General features: G+C 36.1%; 1 protein-coding gene across 3 annotated transcripts in view; it reads right to left on the reverse strand.

Moving 5' to 3' along the window:
• Positions 1-22,472, reverse strand: part of LOC150093698 (kielin/chordin-like protein) — a 1,333,292-nt gene that overhangs the window by 572,127 nt on the left and 738,693 nt on the right. For all 3 annotated transcript variants that reach the window (XM_090412628.1, XM_090412627.1, XM_090412629.1), the window contains 2 exons: positions 19,140-19,322; positions 11,338-11,514 (listed from right to left, as the gene is read on the reverse strand). In XM_090412628.1, the coding sequence (XP_090268754.1) occupies positions 11,338-11,514; positions 19,140-19,322 (360 nt within the window). The remainder of the gene's footprint in view (positions 1-11,337; positions 11,515-19,139; positions 19,323-22,472) is intronic.

Consider the following 22,472-nt stretch of genomic DNA (forward strand, 5'->3'; position numbering starts at 1 on the left):
CTTTATTTCTAACAGATCCAATAATAGTGTTCAACCACAGCTTGAACACTGCCTTGTATACTGCTAGTTTAGGTGTTTTGGCTAATTTTTTTTCTTATTCCATATAAATTTATTCAGCTGGCTTCCCACCATACCAGCTTTGCTTATTCTGTTGTTCATTTCCAGAATTTTTTAGCCTACCATCTTCACTAAAAACTGTGCCTAAATAGTTGAACTAATTTACTTGTTCTATAGGATCTCCATTCGGAATGCAGCTGAAGTTTTCTATGCTCCTACCTATTTTTTTACTGCTGATTTTTATACCAAATTTGTTATAGCTGTTATTCAATTGAGTGAGAGAATCCTGGAGACTTGTACTGGATGTGTTTAGGAGGACAATATCATCTGTAAGTATGACATCTTCAATTCTAATATCAGGCCTAATGTCGTTTTCTTTTCTAATGTGCATCCATGCCTTACCCTGGATTTTAAATCAAACTATTTTTCTGTATATCCTTCAATTCTAACTACTGACAGGCAACTTAAATATAGACTATGTATTGTTCTGTAGAATGTTCCAATTACCCCCCCATATGAATGAAGTGTTTTGAAAAGCTTTTCTCTGGATACACTGTCGCATGCCTTTTCCAGATCTACAAAACTAAAGTACAGATCCTCGTCATATTCTCATGATTTCTCAACTGTTTGTCTTAAAGTGAAAATCTGATCTTGACAACCTCTATTTGGTCTGAACCCAACTTATTCTTCTCCAAGTTTCAATTTGACAATCTTACTCAGTCTCTTTTCAAGTATGCTTGCATAAATCTTACCTGGAATCCTTAGTAGAGAATTTCCTCTGTAATTCTCACATTCAGTTTTATTTCCTTTTTTATAGATGCGTACTATGAGAGATCTACTTGAATCATTGGGAATTCTACCTTCTAACGAGGCCCTCTGAATTACGCAGTGTAGCCACTACAAAACTTTTATACTGCCATACTTAAGCCTTTCTGGTAGAATATCATCTACTCCAGCTGCCTTTCCACATTTCAAGTGTTTCACGGCTTCTTCAACCTCACGTATTGATTATGCAGTCCTCTTTGCATCCCTCTTGAAAGTTTTCTAGTATGGTTCTCTCACTGCATGGTTTGTTTAACAGTGTTTCAAAGTAATTACCCCAGACATCTAGGATATCCTTATCTTCAGTTTTCATGTCATCTTTATCATCTTTGATTCCTTTTACAGCATGCCTTCTCCATCAATAAGCTTCTTTGATAGCTTCCAGAACATGTAGAAAGTTTTTTTCATCTTGGGTGTATTATATGTTAAAGATACCAAGAAATTTTATACTTCGTTTTAATATTTATCCTAAGGAAGCAAAACAAGTGTTAACCTTGGCATCTCTCCAAGGTCTTGCTTCCACTGATGAGACTTCAATAAAAGTCGAAACTGGTCTGGGTAGTGGTTCTTCCCATTATGCATTGCATTATACATGCCTGAAAAGGGGGGGGGGGGGTGCTTTGCATTATAGGATACATACTAAGGCAAGTGATACGAAGTCATTAGCCTCGATATACAAGTAGCTCAGATGTGAATATATTTCACATGCAAAACATTGTTTTGCTTCCTTGGGATAAGGATTAAAACCAAGTATAAAATTTCTCGGTATCTTTAATGTGTAGCTTCCAGAACATTTTGCTACCTTCCTAATATTTATTTTCCATATTTTTACCAAAGTCTTCCCATGACTTTTGTTGCACAACTTCTCATACTTTATTATTGTTAATATATCTTACATGCTGCCTTTCTGAATTCCCAAACTTATCAAAGAGGCCATTATACACCACACAACAGTTATATAATATCTACCATCTACCTTACATAATCTGCCTTTTACTCTGTTAATCCCACCTCCCCTTGTCTATATGTGCCAACTTTTAGTCAATAGTGAGTTGCAGAACATAAATTAACTATATTTATATATAATTTTATTTTGTTTATTGGTTAATTACAATGTTTCAGATCTATACCTGAGATAGTGCATTGATTTCAAATATGAATCTTTTGCAAATTTCAAAGAATGAAGCTAAAGTCTAAAAAATATTAAAATATGTACCGTAAATATATACAATATGTACAATTCCATGTTTTATCATCATCTACCACCCACCACCACTAGTATTTTCACAGACAATCACAAACATCCATGCCCATGGCGAGATTCGAATCCACAGCTTTTTGACTGGAGAGCAGATACACTAACCACTCGACCAACCAGGACAGCACTCCAGTCCTCAAACCATCCTCCAGTTCAAACCTCCAAGCAGATGGATTACAAGAAACCACTACACCTCCCGGCAAACATTTAATTCTTGGCCGTTGGGCTGAAGGTCTGCTGATGTATGCCTCCCAAATTTGGGGCAGTCGCATACAACCAAATTTGTTGAGGTTTGGAGAGTTTCTTAGGGCAGAGGCTGATTCCATAAATAATCTTTCGAATTTATATTTGCTCCGGTGTATTATTGTTGCTTTCTTCCACCGTATTCTGTGGCGAGTATCCAGAGCATGGTCTGCAAGACCAGAATGGCTATACTTGTAAAACCGGATGTAGTCCTTGTGTTCAGAAATTCTGATATTCACTGTCCTGCCTGTTTGGCCAAAGTACGACAGTTTACAACTGCAAGGGACCTGGTATACACCAGGTAGGTCTAGGGGAAGTGGTTGGTCTTTGGTAGAGCGGATAAGAGATGCCAATTTTCTGTAAGGCCTGTAACAGGAGGTGAGGTCATGTTTTTTTAGAATTTTGGTAATTTTTTCTGAGGTGCCTCGGATGTAGGGAATGGTGATGGATTTAGAGTAATCTTTTTTGTGGAGGGGGGAGGAGGGGGGCTGTGGTTTGTAGGTTTTAATATTTTTTGGATTTTTTGGGGGGGGTAGCCATTGGCTGAGAAAGTGTTGAGGATGTGATTTAGTTCAGTGTTAAGGGCTATGTCGTTAGAACAGATTAGTTTAGCCCTGTTGTGTAGTGTTTTTACCACTCCATATTGTTGTGAGGGGGGGGATTGTTGGTGGATGTATCTGCCTGGATGGGTGGGTTTTCTGTAAACTGAGAAAACCAAAGTTCCATCAGGCTGGCGGGTGACTAGTGTGTCTAGGAAAGGGAGGCAGTTGTTTTCCTCTTTTTCCAGGGTGAACTTGATTCTGGCGTGTTGGTTGTTTAAGTGTGTAAGGAATGAGAGGAGTGTTTCAGAGCCATGTGGGCAAATAGCGAACACATCATCAACGTAGCAAAGCCATATGGTTGGTTTTTGTGGGGCAGAGGCTAAGGCTTTTTCCTCAAAGGTCTCCATAAAGAAATTGGCCAAGGGTGGTGAGAGTGGTGAGCCCATGGTTGTCCCCTCTATTTGTTTGTAGAATTTTCCCTGCCAAACGAAATAGCCTGAGTTCATTGTGAACTGAAATAGGGCTGAGATATCGGGGGAAAATTTAGCTTGGATAAGCTCTAAAGTTTCCTTGAGTGGGACATTTGTGAATAAGGAAGAGACATCGAAGCTGACCATTATGTCAGTATGTTGGAGTGTAAGGTTTTCTATGCTGGCTTTGAAGTGGGCTGAGTTTTTTATGTGTGATGGTGTGTTGCCAGTATAGTGTGTGAGCTCTTTGGCCAAATGTTTAGCTAATTTGTATGTGGGGGAATCAATGCCATCCACTATGGGACGTAATGGCACATTTTCTTTATGTATTTTTGGGAGTCCGTAAATTCGGGGGGGTATAGAGTTAAACGGTTTTAATCTGTTGGTAACTTCTACAGGCCAAGAAGTGACTTCTTTACGGAGCCTGTGAAGTTTTCTAATTTGTGAGTTGGTGGGATTGTAATTGATGGGGAGGTAAGTAGCCCGATCTAATAGAAGAGCATTCAGCTTACCTTTGTAGTCCTTTTGGTTAAGTACTACAGTTGCATTTCCTTTATCTGCTTTGGTGATAACTAATTCTTTATTATTTCTCAATTCCTGTAGGGCTTTAAATTCCTTGTTGGATATATTGGTTTTGGGTGGTTTTGCTATGGAAAGGACACAAGCTACATCCAGTCTTACACTGTTGGCGATTTGATGTGGAAGGTGGCGGATTCCTCTTTCAATCTGGATCATAATCTCCTCACTCAGTATTTTTTTGGAAGCAATGGCGAAGTTGTGGCCACGTGAAAGCACGTTGAGAGCTTCAGGCTTCAGTGTGACTGAAGAAAGGTTGATTACGGTGTTGGTAGCAAGTTTTGGGTTGACGGTAGAATTCTTTTTTAATTTATCAAATTTCTTCATCTGTCGGCCTCGTATCTTTTCAAACTCTTTGTCTGCAGCGGTACACGAGATGTAATGTAAAATTGACCACAGTTCTTGATTCAAAGTGCCTGAAAGTTCATCTTCGAGGGTACGAATAGCTTCGTTAATTTCGGCTAAGCCTAACCGCGTGGCGGTGATTTGTTCGCGAAGTAACGCGTGGCTAGCGCGGTTGTATATACGGAGCGCTTTTTGCGGCACAAAACGGTGCTTCAATTTTACACAGTTCGGGATTACCTTGTTATCCCGGCAGCGTTTCAGGAAAGTCAGACGATTTAATTGTCTAGACAGCTTCAACTTCATTTTACCATATTGGCGAGCCTTCCGTGCGATCGTATCTCTGTGGATGATGTTGATTCTCGTAGACAGGCTTATATGTTGGTTATGCATTTCTAAATAACTTAGGGAATTGAAACAACGTAGATCCGAATATATATTAAATAATATTTTAATAGATATTTCCGATATTTCGGCAATGTCACATTGCCATTTTCTAAAGGAACTTACAAAAAGGCAGGTGCACACAAGGCAATAACAATACAGTAACTAAGAATGAAGATTTGAAGCTATCGTTCTCCTAGAAGTCCCGATGGTGCCCTCTGGAGGGCTAAGTAGGCGTTCTTGGCCGTTGGGCTGAAGGTCTGCTGATGTATGCCTCCCAAATTTGGTGCAGTCGCATACAACCAAATTTGTTGAGGTTTGGAGAGTTTCTTAGGGCAGAGGCTGATTCCATAAATAATCTTTCGAATTTATATTTGCTCCGGTGTATTATTGTTGCTTTCTTCCACCGTATTCTGTGGCGAGTATCCAGAGCATGGTCTGCAAGACCAGAATGGCTATACTTGTAAAAATACTTGTAGAAAGTTGTATAGTAGGTATGGTATATATAATCTCATTACATATTTCCAAAATTTGGAAATATATAATGAGATAATATACAAAGAAACAGCCTTACTAAATGGATATAGAAAGATGTAGAGAGGTATGGTATACACTAAATGGATACAGAGTTGTAGAATAGGTGTCCTTCCTCGATGAGTCTTGGACTCCCTGGAAGTGCCACATAATAATAATAATAATAATAATAATATAATCCAATAATAATCCATAAAATAATCAACCACTCTTCTAAAAAGTAACCCAGACACGAAGAAGCCCAGAGGATGCCATATATTAAAGGCTTTTCTGAACATGTAGCAAAAATTATGATAAAATATCAACTTATTGCTACCTATAAACCCATCAACCAAATTCACAACTTGCTACCTTCTCCAAAAGACAAACTCTCACCAATGATGCTATCTGGCATATACAAAGTAGCATGTTTGTGTAATGTGTCTTACTATGGATCAATAGGAAGATCTGTAAATAAATGTATCTCTGAACATCAAAACCACATCTGTTATAACCTCACAAATCTGGCCTTGTACAACATGGAATTGAAAATGCTAACCACAGGATCCAATGATTAAAAAATGCTAAGCTGCTACGTAGATTCATATATAAACATGGATGGTTATATAAAGAAAGTGCTGAAGCCCTACTAAGATGAAATATTTACATAATACAATTTAAAATTTATTTTACTGTGGCATATATGTTATTCTCTAGTTATGGATACTCCATAGGTGTCATTATACAAGAAAACTACAGAAGGCAGATACAAGTGGTATGTTTCAGGAGCCTGAGGCTATTGCTATTTAACTTGTGCGTTAATGATGTTAGGAATTCATGGGGGGGGGATATGTAGTTGTTTGCAGATGATGTGAAGTTGGGAAGAACTATGAGAAGTAGAGCAGATGTTCTGGCCTTATAAAAGGACTTTTATAAGGCCAGAACATCTGCTCTACTTCTCATATCAATAGATCAATAGACTAAGTGAATGAGTAAATGAATAAGATTACCTGTTCAATGTTGCAAATATAAAATTTAGAGGAAATTTTGGGAAAAAAAAAAGATAGGAAGCAACATATACAACTGGTGGTGATATCTTGGTGGAGGAAGAGACAATAAGGACCTAAAATTTAGATAACAGCGTAAAATTTTAGGGACAGAACAACACATTCTGGCAATTAGGAGACATAACTGTAGAAGCAAGTAGATGATTATGTTTCCATCATATGAAGCCTTAATTAGGCTACAACAGATACCTAATCCTATCCTATCAGTGGCTTTAACAGGCATTCAACACGCACAGCCTTCCAAGTATTCTTGTATTTCCTAACCATAATACAAGGATAAGGTGGTAAACAAGAATACCTAGAGGCATAGGTAACCCATATGCCTCTAAATATTGTCTGTAAACTGCGTGCATTCTACTGGCAGGTTTGTCTGTTCTGATAGATGAAAAACCCAAGTTGCTGGGGGGGGGGGAACTCTCTACCTCTGTATGAGACAGGCTAACTCAACTTTAGTCAAAAGAGACCAGATAAAGGTTCCTCACATCACTGACGGGAATCGAACCCAGGTCTTTCCAACCAAAGGGCTTCGTCTATACTGACTGAGCAACGGAGGCTCTACAACAGATACTACTGTGCACAAATTTAGTCACCTAGTTTTAGAAAGATGAAGAGATATTTTAATGGTTCAGATCAATTGTTTAAGGTGGTTTTCTGGTCCCTGGAATGTTGATTATGAAAAATGTTGAGAAATGCAATTTGCAGAGTCTAGACGATAGAAAGAGGAAGGTGGAAGGAATATGATAGAGGCATATATCTCGGTAAGGGATTGTTGCCAGATCAATAGAAGTTTTTTTCATAGAATGGAAGAACAAGAAATCACTTCTAGAAGCAATATAAGGATGATATGAGTAGGAGAGTGAGAAGTAGGTTTTCTGTATGGTGAATCCTGAATGGAATTCATTGTCTGAGATTGTGGTGAACTGCAGAGGACAAAAATGTATTTAAGACATGGTTTGATGAGCTGCATTTGTGTGTGCACGAGTGTGACAAAGGACCTCCTGCAATGAGTTGTTTGACTAAATGGAGGTCTAAAGATAAAGAGCTGTATAACTGAGAGGAGACCTCCACATAGCCTTTAAAGGAATGCGGAGAACCGACCAGGGCTTCTCACCTAATGTCCAATCCTCACCTTCTCGTGGTGCACCCTGTTGGGTATCTACTTGGATACTGAATGAACGAGGATGGGCTGGCAATTTGGATTTAGCCGACCAAATTGTATTCTTATTGGTTAAACCAAAATAAAATATGATGGTACAACATACAAAATTTCATGCCGGCTGGGGCGTCACCAGGTTAAACAAGGCCCCCGTTGTTTTCGCCAGGGAACCAGGGCGAACAGCGAAAAGTCAGCCACTGGAACAAATCTGAAAACACACCCCAACTCAACATCACCAGAGTTAAAGATCGGTACTATCAACATAAGAGGCCTGAATGGCAAAGAAATGGAGCTAGCTGAGGAATTAGATAAGAACCAGATCGACATAATAGGGGGGACTGAAACAAAAAAGATAAAACTGGTGAGATCTTTCTGAGCAATAAATACAAAATGTTATATTCAGGCAATGACAATCAAGGAAAAGAACGAGTAGCCATAGTATTCAACACAAAATACGAGGCTAATCTTCTTGAATGGCAGGCAGTCTCAAGTAGAGTAATGTGGGCAAATATGAGAATGGGGAACTGGACAATGAGACTTATTTGTGCCTATGGTCCCACAGAAGGTTCCACTAAGGTAGAAGTGGATGAATTTTTTGATGCTTTAGAAAAAGCAACTGACACAATGAAGAAGGAAAAGTTGGTCCTTCTTGGGGATCTAAACAGCAGAGTAGGAAATGATTGTGAGACATATAAAAATATTTTGGGAAAATTTGGAGAAAAGAGCAAAGCTAATAATAATGGCAAACATCTGTTGGATTTCTGCTCAGGACAGGGACTGGTTATTACTAACACCATGTTCCAACATAAAAATGTGCACAAATTCACATGGAGAGAAGAGGCAAGGAATAAGAAAAGTCTCATTGACTATGTTATTGTTGATAGTGATTTTTTCTCCCAGGTGCAGGACACCAGAGTGTACAGAGGATTTGAAATTGGAAGTGATAACTATTTAGTCTTGAGCAGGATAAAATTGAATTTCATATTGAAAACAATAACATGTAAGAAAGCTTTAAAGCGAATAAAAGTTGAGCAGCTCTCAGATGTGAACTGTAGACTAAAATACACAAAGATTATTGAAGAAAAAATGAAAGAGTTTGAGAACAGGAATCAAACCTTGGAGATTCAATGGCAAGCCTTGAAAAAAGCCCTGATTGATTCAGCTAGAGAGGCATGTGGTGAGGTTGTCTGCAAGGATAGAAAAATTAGAACTCCATGGTGGACACAGGAAGTTAAAGAGGCAGTGAAGGAAAAGAAGAAAGCATATCAAAATTTCCTGGCAAATAAGTCAGCTTGTGCTCTTAGAGAATACAGAGACAAATGCAAGAATGGTAAACACTGTGTAAAACTAGCTAAACAAAAGTCATGGGAGAACTTTGGCAAGAATATAGAAAATAAATATCAAGAAGGTGGCAAAATATTCTGAAGGTTGTTGAAGAAGCTTAGGAATGGAGGAAAGAGTGATGTAAAAGGAGTCAGAGATGATAAAGGTGATATGAAAATGGGAGAAAATGATATCCTTGAAGTATGGAGTAATTACTTTAAAAAACTGCTAAATGAAACAAACAGCGATGATAGCACAGTGGTAAAAAACACTGACCAGGCATGCAGTCAGGAATACTTATCCATTCTCGAAGTAGAAAAAGCCATCAAAGGCTTGAAATGTGGAAAGGCAGCAGGAGTAGATGATATTCGACCAGAAATGCTGAAGTATGGTGGTATAAGAGTCTTACAGTGGCTGCACTGCATAGTTCAGAAAGCCTGGACAGAGGGACGAATTCCCGATGATTGGAGTAGAGCTCTCATAGTACCCATATATAAAAAGGGAAATAAAACTGAATGTGAGAATTACAGAGGTATTTCCCTACTGAGTGTTCCTGGCAAGATCTATGCAAGTATACTTGAGAAGAATTGTGGAATAAAAGCTTGGTGAAGAACAAGCTGGATTCAGGCCAAATAGAGGTTGTCAGGATCAGATCTTCACTTTATGACAAATAGTCGAGAAAGCATGGGAATATAACAAAGATCTGTATTTAAGTTTTGTCGATTTGGAAAAGACATATGACAAGGTTCCAAGAGAGAAGCTATTCAATATGCTACAGTTAAATGGGACATTATATCAAGCAATACTTAGTCTTTATTTGAGTTGTAAGTCAGCAGTTAGAATTGAAGGAAGTACAGGAAGGTGGTTTAATGTTAAATCTGGTGTGAGACAATTATGTACATTATCCCCTCTGTTATTCATTATCTATATGAATCACATTATGAACGAAAGTGGTATTAAACATGATATCAAAACTGGAGATGTTAATGTCAGATCTTTGCTTTATACGGATGATGTTATACTTCTGAATAAATCCGCTACAAGTCTGCAAGATTCACTGACTAAGTTGAATAACTGTTGTAATAGATATGGTATGAAAGTCAGCAGTAAAAAGACAAAGACAATGAAAATAGGCAGAATCATTGAAAATGTCAACTGTGTTGTGAATGGAGAACCTGTGGAACATGTAAAACATTTCAGCTACTTAGGCACGATTTTTAGTGAAGATGGTAAATTAAATATAGAAATAGATAACAGAATTAGCAAAGCTGGTATGGTGGGAAGTCAATTGAATAAATTCATATGGAATAAGAGAGAAATTAGTCGGAACACTAAATTAGCTGTATACAAGACGGTGTTCAAATCAGTTTTAACTTATGGATCTGAGCGCTGGGTCAGAAGTAAAACACTTGACCAAAGACTAGAGACCGCAGATATGAGAGTCCTGAGAAAGATTAGAGGTGTGAACAGATGGCATCAATGGCAATATCATATTAACACGTTCGCTGCCAACTACGAGTATACTCGTAGTGGGTAAACCTGCTTCACAAGCCAGCTACGAGTATACTCGTATGACGCTTACCTCCGGGAACGAGATTATTGTAGTGACCTTGAAGAAGTGAAAATCCTTGGCTTGTGGGGCTAGCATCAAAACTATGTATTCTCATAGACCGTATATGGTCTGTACAAGCCAACTACGAGTATACTCGTAGGACGTTTACCTCCGGTAACGAGATTATCGTACTGACCTTGAAGAAGAAAAACTGCTCGGCGTAGGGGAACAGACCATGCCAAAGTAGCGTGGCAGCGAACGTGTTAAAAACGAGGATATTAGGAAAGAACTTGACATTGTCAGCATCCAGGAATGCGTTAGCAGAGCTAATCTCAGGCGGTATGGTCACTTAAACAGAATGGGCGAAGAAAGATTAGCAAAACAAGTGTTCTCTGCCAGGTTGGCAGGAAAACGACCCAGAGGAAGACCAAGATATAGGTGGATTGATACAGTACAAAGTGCCTTAGATGATAGAAATGTAAGATCTGATAATGTTGGAGTCTTGACAAGTAACAGACTGATTTGGAGGAAAATTGTAGATAGGAAGTTAGTAATGATGTAAATTTTTTTCATGTAGTACTATCATATCCTGTATACCCCTTGAGGGTACATGGCAGGAATTTGATGATGATGATAGTTGATGTTATTATTTATTATTACATGACACCTCCAGGGAGTTCAGTGACTCATCGAGGGAGGGCACTTATTCTAAAACTCTCCATGTTCACGCTAATCACAAACATTCATGCCCACAGCAGGATTCGAACCTGTAGCCTGGAGAGTGGATACGATTTGGCTTGAGAATAGATATGCTAACCACTCGGCCAACCAGGCCGACATGTTCATGTTCCTCAAATTTGGCTTATTTATGTTAAAAATCATTGCAATATACACATATTGTTTTAAACAATAAACTGCGAGTTAAGGGAAATGAATGAAAATTTAAAATATTTAATCAAAAATCAGTCATGTTGTTACCATTTAATTTTAACTAATTCAAAAAAAATATATATATTATACACACACACACACCATCACATTCAGGACAACAACGAAGGGGTCTTTGCACTGGGTGACTGCATTCTGATGTACACTGAATCCTTTCACAACGAATGATACCCTCATGACAAGTACAAATCTGACAAATATCAGAGTGATGAATCCACTGACGGCCATGATCAATGTGCCTTTGAAATTCATCAATGCATCCTGAATACATAGATCACAATTGGAATTAATACATAGTATAGTATTATCAAAGCCACTTAAATAATTAATTTTAAATATTAAAACCTATTTGATATTAAAAAATAGCTATGAATACCAATAACACAGAGGAAACAAAGATATAAAAATCATATAAAAAGTTGAAAGATTTAAATTTCAGAGATAGATTTGAGGTATTTGTCAAGCAGATATGTTCTCAAAAGATGAAATAGAAGAAAAAAAATAGGAGAGTTGCTTTGTTTAAACTGGCTAGTTTCATTATCATTTTTAGTTGGAGAATTAACTGTGAGGACTCTATTTAAAAAAGGAATAAACATATTTAATAAAATTAAAGAATTAAACATGTTTATTCCTTTTTAGAAAGAGTATCAGGCTGTAAATCATTACAGTACCAAGTTACTAAAAATAAAAATAAATAAATAAATAAAAGAAAAATAAATTACATCATACAGTTGCTAATAACAATTTCCAAAATTTCAGGCATGGACAGTCTACATAATTGAAGTTCAGTTTGGGGCAATATACAAAGCCCTCAGCAACTTCTTTGAATAGTCACCAAAACAGAAGCACCAAATAGTAACAAAGGAGAAAATTTTACTAATATGGCAATAAGAGGTTGATTTGATTAATTAGGTTAATATTAGTATTATTTTCAGTATATTACTATTTACTTTTTACTCAAGAAAATTTTTAGGGCATTATAAGTATTTTAAAGGAAAATATAGCAGAATAATTGAGGAAGAAAATTTTGTACATACCTTGTTTAGATGCTAGGATGAGTTCATTCTCCATATTTCTGCTGTTAGGCTGTTAAAAGGGGGGGGGGGACGGGAGGGGGAGTGATTCATGCAAGGCAGGAAGAATAATTTTGAAAACCCAGTTTTTTTCTAAAATAATATATATATACATATACATATTATTATACTTAAGGGTGCTTCTTTGGGGAAGGGGGAAGGGTTTTATGGGAAAACTGGGGCAGGGGAGAGCGTTAACGGGGTGCGAGCTGTTTCGGTTGTGTGACCATTATCAGAACATTTTCGGGATGGTTTTCAAAATTATTCTTCCCACCTTGCATCAATCACCCCCCCACCCTTTAACAGCCTAACAGCAGAAATATGGAGAATGAACTCATCCTAGCATCTAAACAAGGTATGTACAAAATTTTCTTCCTTAATTATTCTGCTATATTTTCCTCCTTTAAAATACACTTATAACGCCCTAAAAATTTTCTTGAGTAAAAAAGCCAATGTATTTAAAAAATAAAGAAACAAAAACAGGCTATAATAACTGTAAAACTAATAGTTTCAAGAGGAGTAACATGAGAATTTTTCCCAGAAATAATACCTATTATTTTCAGGTTTTATGAGATGAGAAGCCTCACTGAGGGAAGGCAAATACTCACAGACTACAATAAACTACCATATCTTGCTTTAAAAACATTCAGCAATTCAGTGGTGCATGTAGTGCCCGCTGCAATGCATTTCATCCATTCATCACATGCAATGCAAACAAACAAACAACAAAAAAAACTCCTTTTCACTTCCTTATTCATATGACCTTTGTACAATTTCCAAGTATAACCTCCCATTCTCCATCACCTGTTACTCTCTGCAATAATTTCCCTGTATCTATCTGATAGGCTCCTGTCAATAACTTATGTTTCAATCATATCATCTCCTCTCCTCCTCTCTACCAAGCTCTGAAGACCACAATTGCTTCATCTGTCCTCATACTCAACATTCCAGAATCCTGAGACAGTTGCCTCTGCACTCTAATCTTTTCTGATTGCTCATATATCTAGGTAACCAGATCTGTGTACAGAAATCCAAATGTAACTTAGTGTACCTCATACAGTGGAATTATCACCTCCTTGTCTCTACTTGTCAAGGTTCATTGCATTATAGAGGCAGTTTTCTGGGTAAACTTTACAACTTTTGTGATGTGTCCCCAGAACATCAGTTCCTTATCTACCAAGATCCTCAGATTCCTTACCTCCTCCACCTTCTGGAACAAAGTTCCTGCAATATGAAAAACCTCATTCCATCTTCTATGGCTAAAGTGCATGACCTTACACTTTATCAACACTGAAGTGATCATCCCATTCTTCAGCCTAACGCACCAGTCTATTCAAATCCTTTTGCAGCAACATTAGAACTCCATGATTGCAGTTCCTAATTTAGCATAATCAGAAAATAAACTGAATATTTTCTCACAAACTTTAATCTACATCACTTATATACAGTGCTTTTTTTTCTGGCAGTATGCAACGGTATGCAGTACTGGCACCTTTTTTCTTAAGTTTTTAAAAATTTGTGCTTTATTGACAGCAAAATGTATTATAAATATTCCAGTAGGTGGTACTGTATTCACGAATTGAATTTTCAGTTTTGATTCATAAGTTGGTACCCTGCTTTCCTGCTTCATAGGTTGGAACATAACCGGAAACAGGAAGTTGTGTTCACTTCCGATTGCTTCCAATATTGGTTTATCAATTCTATATTCACTCTGCAACAGGCAGGTGTTCATGTGAGTTTTGAATTAATCTAAGTTAAATCAGTGCAATCATTGTTCAAAATGAGTAAAATAAGTAGTTACATTATGCCAATGAGAAAAAAGGCTGAAAAAGCAGAAATTGTTGAATCTACTTGTGATCCTGTAAAACAGAAAACTAGCACTGAAAATACACTTGGTGAAGAGGATCACAAAACCAAGACGAAGATCCATGTGATCAAAAGGAAGCAGCTTCTGATAATGATTGGCCTGAATGTTGGACATTTTTGCAGAAAAATGACTTCTGCAAGAGAAACAACAGGTGGCTGTATGTCAAGAATAAAATGTTGGGCTGCAAAGCATGTTGTGATGTCGGAAGTCTTGTCGTCGATAAACACATGGGAACAAAAATTTCAGCAGAGTGGTCAAATGGTAAAATCAGTTATTTTGGAGAATCTCGCAAACAACAGTTAATGTCGTTAAGAAAAAAGATTTACGATCATAAGGAGAATGCAGCGCACAAAGCTTGCCAACAAAACGAGATGCCGAGTGTATATCGGAGGATATGTTAAAAGTGTGGAAGTTACTGTAATAACATCTTCATGGTGAATACCAGCACCTTTTTCCCCAGAAAAAAAGCACTGCTTATATATAAAATATACAGCAAGGATCCTAGAACTGAACTCTGTAATACACGAACTGTCACCTTCCCTTTACAGAACATTGCATTTCCATACACAGCTCTCTGGTTCCTACCAGTCAACCATCCCTCTAACCAAGATATCAACTGACTATCCATTATCATTCTGATGAATTTGAACAGTAATTTATCACATAGTACTCTATCAAATGCTTTCACAAAACCTAGATAAATCACTGCATCAGCATTCTACTATTCATATTTATTAAATTAGGGAAACAAAACACACGTGTTGAAACATGTGTGTTCTTTTCAGCACATGTGTTTTGTTTCCCTAATTTAATAAATATGAATGCTGATCACCGTGTAACCTTAAAAGAAAGAGCATTCTACTATGTCCAACATGTTAGTCACCCTATTATAAAATGTAATAAAATTACTAAAGCAAGACCTATCCTTAACAAAACCATTCTGCTCTCTTGCAAGATTTTCATTCTCATCAAATCCAGGTTGGTATTCTGTTTCCATCCAGCTTCACTAATACTTTTCTCACTACACCATTCGCACACCTTGGATTCTCTGTAGAATGTAGAATTTACTCTTGGTGGGAATATATTACCGGAGGTGGAGGAAATAAGGATCCACCATCACCATCCATCATCTTGGGATGATGGTGGATAAGGATCTAAAATTTAGAGCACAAATTGTCAAAATTGTGATGACAACACAGCAATTTCTGGCAATGATGCAGAAGACACTGACTTGTAGAAGTAAGGAGATTCTTGTTCCATAGTATAAGGCTCTGAGTAGGCCAAATATGGACTACTGTGCACAAATTTAGTCACCGGATTTTCTGATTTTCGACAGGATGAAGAGATGTTGGAGAATGTTCAGAGATGATTCACCAAAATAATTTCTGCAATGTTAGCACAGCCATATTACTACATAAAAATCGGTGTAGAGATATGTGCAGTATAAGGCATATTACAGTGTGACAGATTGTGATATTAGCCCATAGGATAGCATTGTGAGCTGAAATGTCTGAAATTTTCTGTCCACGACACGAAATTGGCACACATTGCTCAGATTTCAAGATTTTTTTAAACTGAAAACATGAAAAAAAAATTACTATAGTAATAAGTTGAAGTTTCGTTATTTTTTTACTTTTTACACAAAAATGCTGTGAATCAGAGCACATTGTGGGTTTTTAAGGAACTTTCATTAGTCAGCGCTTTATTTAACATAGTGCTTGAAACCGAACACAGCAATATATAGTATACATGAATTTAATACCCATTAGTGCCAGTAGATAGCAGTGGGTTCGCTTAATTATGAAAATGAAATCAGAAAAATTTTATTTCATGAAATAAAAACTTTTCTTACTAATGTTATCATTCTATTTTAATATACCCACAATTGCAAAATTAGGATACTGAAGATTTCCAAAGAGTTTTTTTATATTATTTTATTTTATTGATGAAATCTCACCTTTGTAAATGTGCCAACCCAAGTAGTACATTTATGCTAGCTTTGCTTGAGGCGAACCATAGAGTCGGCTCTATTTTCCATGTTGCATTAGTGATATCAAATTGGAGAAAGAGACATATCAACATTAATAGACTACCACTAAGGAACTATTTAAAAAGGCATTAGCAGGAGGATGATGCTGTCCATCTACAGTATAATTTTACTGTAGATGGACAGCATCATCCTCCTGCTAATGGAAGCGAGATCAGTAGGATCTTCATGAATATATAAATAGAAATAGTCTTTATAAATATTTTCTAGGCTGTTAAAGGAAAGAATATTAAAAATACATTCATCAGTTTTAAATTACTTTTGTTTCAGTTACTATTTGTAATTTTTCTGATAAAAGTACTGGTTCCACATTTTGCAGCAGCTTTTGGCCAGACGGAAATATCCATCGAATTACATCTTGAGGAAAATAAAAGAGATGTCACATATGGCAAAACAGAGCTAGTGCTCTATTGAACCATGTCCTGAATTCAATTCTGCTGATGCTAATGAGAAAAACTTCATTCATCCAGTCTTATGGGACAAATATCTGAAAATATCTTTCGCTGCTGTGATGAACTGGAAAGAAGAATTGTGGAATCCAAAGAAATCATCCTCAATCAAATACATCTCAACACCAACCTCAGCTATAATCACTCACACTGCAATTGCACTGCCATCCAACTTTGGCATTCACGAAATGTTGATCGCATGTGCACGGAACAGCTTCAAATGTTAACATGCTAACAATTTAACCTATAGATGATTTTTATTCTTTTGCAATTTTTTTTGGTTGTTCTCTCTCGTTATGCACCCAAAGAAGTCTTCTATGAAGACAAAACTAGTCATGCTTAATTAAATAGTATTTTTTACATTTATCTCTCAGCTTTCAGTCATGTAATCTTTTTAAAAAAAAATGTCTCTCAGCTGAATAAATCGATTATGCCTTATATATATATGACTACTACTATTAACTCGGGGTTGGGATATGTTCATTTTTAATATAAACTGACTAAAAACCCAAGAATTATAACAAATTGATATTTATTTGAAAACGCAACATGTTTCGTTGAGATTGACTTCATCAGGTGTTAAGAACATAGAAAGATATTAAAAGACGCTGAAAAAAACATTCAGACACTCTAAAGCTATTTATAATATTCGACTGTAAATTACAGTTATTATGAATTTGAGCTATAGTCCATGTTAAGGTTCTATTGTTGTACACTTGTGCGTGTGTGGAACCACGCGATCTCCAGTATCTGATAGTAGAGCTGAAAGAGTCAGGCAAATTATAGCTGAGATTATTGTTCATATGAAGAGGGTCCAAGGTGATTTCTTTTGACTCTACAATGCGGCGTTCTACCTCATCATGGCAAATGTGTAGGTTTGAAGTTGTTGTCCAATTTACTTCATGTTGGCGGCTTTCGTTGTTCGTGTTTATTGAAAACAGGACATGGCCTGATAGGGCAGTTGCTCTGGTTCTCTTATAAGAAATGTCTCTCTGGTGCTCCTTAAGACGTAGGAGGATAGATTTCTCCGTTTGGCCATAGTAAGGTTTTCTACACTCACACGTGACTGTGTATACACCTGGAAATTGTAGAAGGTTGTGAGGTTGTTTGTAGTTGCTGAAACTTGATCTTATTTTTTGAAGAGTCGAGAAGCACGTTTGTATGTTGAATTTCTTTAAGATCCTACTCAGTTTTTTGGATAGTGTGCTGATATATGGCAAGGAGATATAACCTTTGGAGTCATTCTGTGTCTCTACGTTGCTACGTTGACGGTGGGATAATTGTTAGTTGATACTTTAAAAAGTATCAACAAACAATTATCCAATATCTCTACGTTGACGGTGGGATAATTGTTTGTTGATACTTTAAAAAGTATCAACAAACAATTATCCCACCGTCAACGTAGAGACACAAAACAACTCCAAAGGTTATATCTCCTTGCCATATATCAGCACTCTATCCAAAAAACTGAGTAGAATCTCAAAGAAATTCAACATACAAACGTGCTTCTCGACTCTTCAAAAAATAAGATCAAGTTTCAGCAACTACAAACAACCTCACAACCATCTACAATTTCAGGTGTATACACAGTCACATGTGAGTGTGGAAAACCTTACTATGGCCAAACAGAGAAATCTATCCTCCAACGTCTCGAGGAGCACCAGAGAGACATTGCTTATAAGAGAACCAGAGCAACTGCCCTATCAGGCCATGTCCTGTTTTCAATAAACACGAACAATGAAAGCCGCCAACATGAAGTAAATTGGACAACAACTTCAAACCTATACATTTGCCATGATGAGGTAGAACGCCACATTGTAGAGTCAAAAGAAATCACCTTGGACCCTCTTCATATGAACAATAATCTCAGCTATAATTTGCCTGACTCTTTCAGCTCTACTATCAGATACTGGAGATCGCGTGGTTCCACACATGCACAAGTGTACAACAATAGAACCTTAACACGGACTATAGCTCAAGTTCATAATAACTGTAATTTACAGTCGTATATTATAACTTTATAGTTGTATAGCTTTAGAGTGTCTCAATGTTTTTTTCAGCGTCTTTTAATATCTTTCTATGTTCTTAACACCTGATGAAGTCAATCTCGATGAAACATGTTGAGTTTTCAAATAAATCTCAATTTATTATAATTCTCGGGTTTTTAGTCAGTTTATATTAAAAATGAATACATATATATATAAAGTGTATTGTGTATTTGTTAGTTAATCTAATAGTTGAAAAACACTTAAAGATATCTGAATTCATTCTTTTTGTTGTTTTTTTTTAACTAAGAATAATTTCTTATATAGTAAATCAAAGGAAAAAAAAGTTAGCCAGTCCAAAAACAACCCAAAACTCATTTAACCTGATAGACTGGCAGGTTAAACTGGCCCATAAACACATACATTTTTCATAAAATAATAATAAGAATAATAAATAATCATTACTTTTACAAACAGGACAACAAGAGCCATCGGGTATCTCTGTTTTGCTACAGTTGACTGAGGTACACACAGGTTTTATATGTGAACATGTTACATTGCCATTTACACAGTGACAAGATGTGCAGGGATCACCAGTTGGAGAAAACTTCATTTGATTAGGAACTAATTTGTTTTCAAATAGGCAATCTGAAAATCATATTAGACAAGTGATGTTAATATGAATAATAAAGTTGTAGTTTATATAATTTCTTGACCGTTTTTCAAATTAAAATCAACAAGGAATTTATAGTAACTTTTTACATTACAAAAAAGTATTAAAATTTCATTTAGTAGTAACAGCAAAAATGAGGATACAAAATTAATAATGGAAAAAACACATGTACAAAGATTATTTAATAGTATAATTTTCACCTGTGTGTCACAGGCATCTTCAGTACATTAAGCTCAAATTAAACAATAACTGACAATTCAAAAAAACACCACTTAAGTAGCTGGTGTAAGATAACTAAAAAGGTCAATAACTTTCCTTAAAAAAAATAAAATAAAATAAAATAAAAATAAAAAATAAATAAATAAAAAATAAAAAAATAAAGAAATAAAAATAAAAAAAAAATAAATAAAAAATCAATACAATAAAAAGTTAGGAAAGATGAGCTGATTTGTAAAGTACTATCTCCCATAAAGGGGATAGACATAAGCTGTCGGATCTGTTTAAGTTAGGAGAATGAAGTAGAGTTTCACATGTTTCTTTATAAAGGCGTTCCATGAGAAACTGACTTTTGTGAAGAACTTTTGTCTTTCTCCAATGAACTCTGTGTCTGGTGAAGATGGCATGTTCTGCAAGTCCAGACTTTTCAGGTTTAAAGTATTCAATATGAGATTGGTGTTCTTCTAGCCGAATAGAGGCAGATCTTCCCATTTATCCGAAATAAGATAATCCACAAGAGCACGGAATCTGGTAGACATCTGAATGATTAAGATGTGGAAGCTTGTCCTTAGGAGAAGTGAGAAAGGTGGAGATTTTTCTAAACGGTCGAAAGGCAACAAAAATATTCAGTGGTTTTAAAACTTTTGCTATACGTTCACTGATGCCTTGTACATAAGGGATAGTAATGCAGGTTATTTCTTCTGTGTTTGAAGAGGAAGACATATTAAAACTACTCAAAGTATGGGAGATAGTACTTTACAAATCAGCTCATCTTTCCTAACTTTTTATTGTATTGATTTTTTTTTAAATTTTATTTTTATTTTATTTTTTTATTTATTTTTTTTATTTATTTATTTTATTTTTATTTATTTTATTTTATTTTATTTATTTATTTTTTTTTTAAGGAAAGTTATTGACCTTTTTAGTTATCTTACACCAGCTACTTAGGTGGCGCTTTTTTGAATTGTCAGTTATTGTTTAATTTGAGCTTAATATACTGAAGATGCCTGTGACACACAGGCGAAAAATATACTATTAAATAATCTTTGTACGTGAGTTTTTTCCGTTATTAATTTTGTATCGATATGTCTACTCACGGTATACCTCTTTTAAAACTTAGCAAAAATAAGAGCAAAAGTAGTAAAATTTTATTTAACCAAAGACAAAGAAAGTCACTTTTGGTTTGGAAGGTGGGAGAACTGTTGCATCAGAGGCTGCTGATTGAAGCATGACAAATTATAAATGATGCTGAGGCATTTATAAGCCTCGTTCACTACTTCTGAAAATATTAAGGACATTGTGCATGAGGAGAGGAAGAATTTTTACCATAAACCAAACAAAAACTGGATTCATGAAGTCTAGTTCAGAGGAAGAGAGACTACTCATGGCACAAAATATGAATGGTATAGTATATTTCAAGGAAAACAGAGAGAGAGAGACGAGATGAATCTGGGAAGAACAGAGACTTAGAATGAACATGAAAACAGTAGCAGCAGCAGTGCTATATTTAAGTCTGTTTGGTGTGAACTGGAAATGAGCAGAAGAAAACATAGTAAGATACTGATACAAACTGAGAATAGAACACAGAGAAAGATGAAAGTGAAATGTAGGAAAACACTAATTCAGTATATACAAAACTAGACTAATAATGTTTTCAAGAATACTTTCTTCAAGAATACATTGTTCAAGAATATTAGTTTTAGGAAATGATTCATGCTATAAACTACTTGTATATGTCCAAGGCTTGAAGACTTTATGATTTATATTAAATTATGTTTATTCACAATATTAGTATTTTGGAAAAAATGCTTTAACACTGGTCCTAGAAAATAAGATTGAGAAATTAAAAATTGTGAGACTGTTACCATGGTATAACAGAGATGAAATGATAAGAAGAGCTATGATAGCAAATAAGTCAGTATTCAGGTTGTTCAGGAAGAAGGGTGTACAGTTTCTGGATGTAGAATGAGACTGATGGATGGAAAGACTTATATAAGATGGTATGCAGTTGAATGGATTAGGATTAAGGGGTTTGAGAAAGTATTGTTGAGTGAGAATTTGAAAGTGCAGAGAAGGGAAACTAGAATGAGTTGGGTAGGGGGGGGGACAGTCGAAGTGCAAATCCCGACTACCTAGACAGTGGGAGTGATCACATGGTACTGAATGTAGCTCCCAGGTTTTCATAAATGTCAGTTGAATAATCAACACAAAGTACAGGGTGTTTCAAAATGAATGACCCGATTTCAAATAATCAAATTGGAGAACACAAAATGCCTTCTGTTGACTAGATGCCATCTTCTCATTAACTAAGCATAGTGGCTATATGAGCGCTAGTAGTGACATCTAGTGGTCATCACATCAAACTCAGGGGCAAGGCCATTCACATGGTACAAGTCACATTCATTTGTAGTTCGTGGTTGCAGAGATATAAAATTTTCAAATCGGGACATTCTTTTTTGAAACACCCTGTATATATAGATAATAATAATTTCAATAATCACATATTTTATAAGAAATGAATTCTCCATCTATTGCTTGCAAACCTATTCACATTTTCAATAAATATCTTCTTTACCGCTTCCTCTTCTAGTTTCTTCCTGTGCACACTAATCGTACATAAACCTGATAAGCATGTTTCTGAGACAGTTTCTGAGATTTTATGATCAATCACTTTTACGGTTATAATTTGTGGAATTTTTTACTCGATCCCAGGGGGAAGACAAGTGCCCCGTTTGCCCCCCACCCTCTGTGAATGCCCATGATATCAGCCCACATATTATGAGAATGTGCAACGGAATTTGTACTTTCTCTGACCAAGCTGTTTAATGTAAGCTTCATTTCTGGCAAAATACCAAGGTAGTGGAAAGGGAACAAAATAGTTTTACAAAAAACTATGTTTTTGTAAACTT

The sequence above is a fragment of the Typopeltis vanoorti genome, chromosome 23 (genome assembly GCF_054136105.1).
Source record: "Typopeltis vanoorti isolate ZY-2024b chromosome 23, IOZ_Tvanoo_1.0, whole genome shotgun sequence".
Classification (NCBI taxonomy): domain Eukaryota; kingdom Metazoa; phylum Arthropoda; class Arachnida; order Uropygi; family Thelyphonidae; genus Typopeltis; species Typopeltis vanoorti.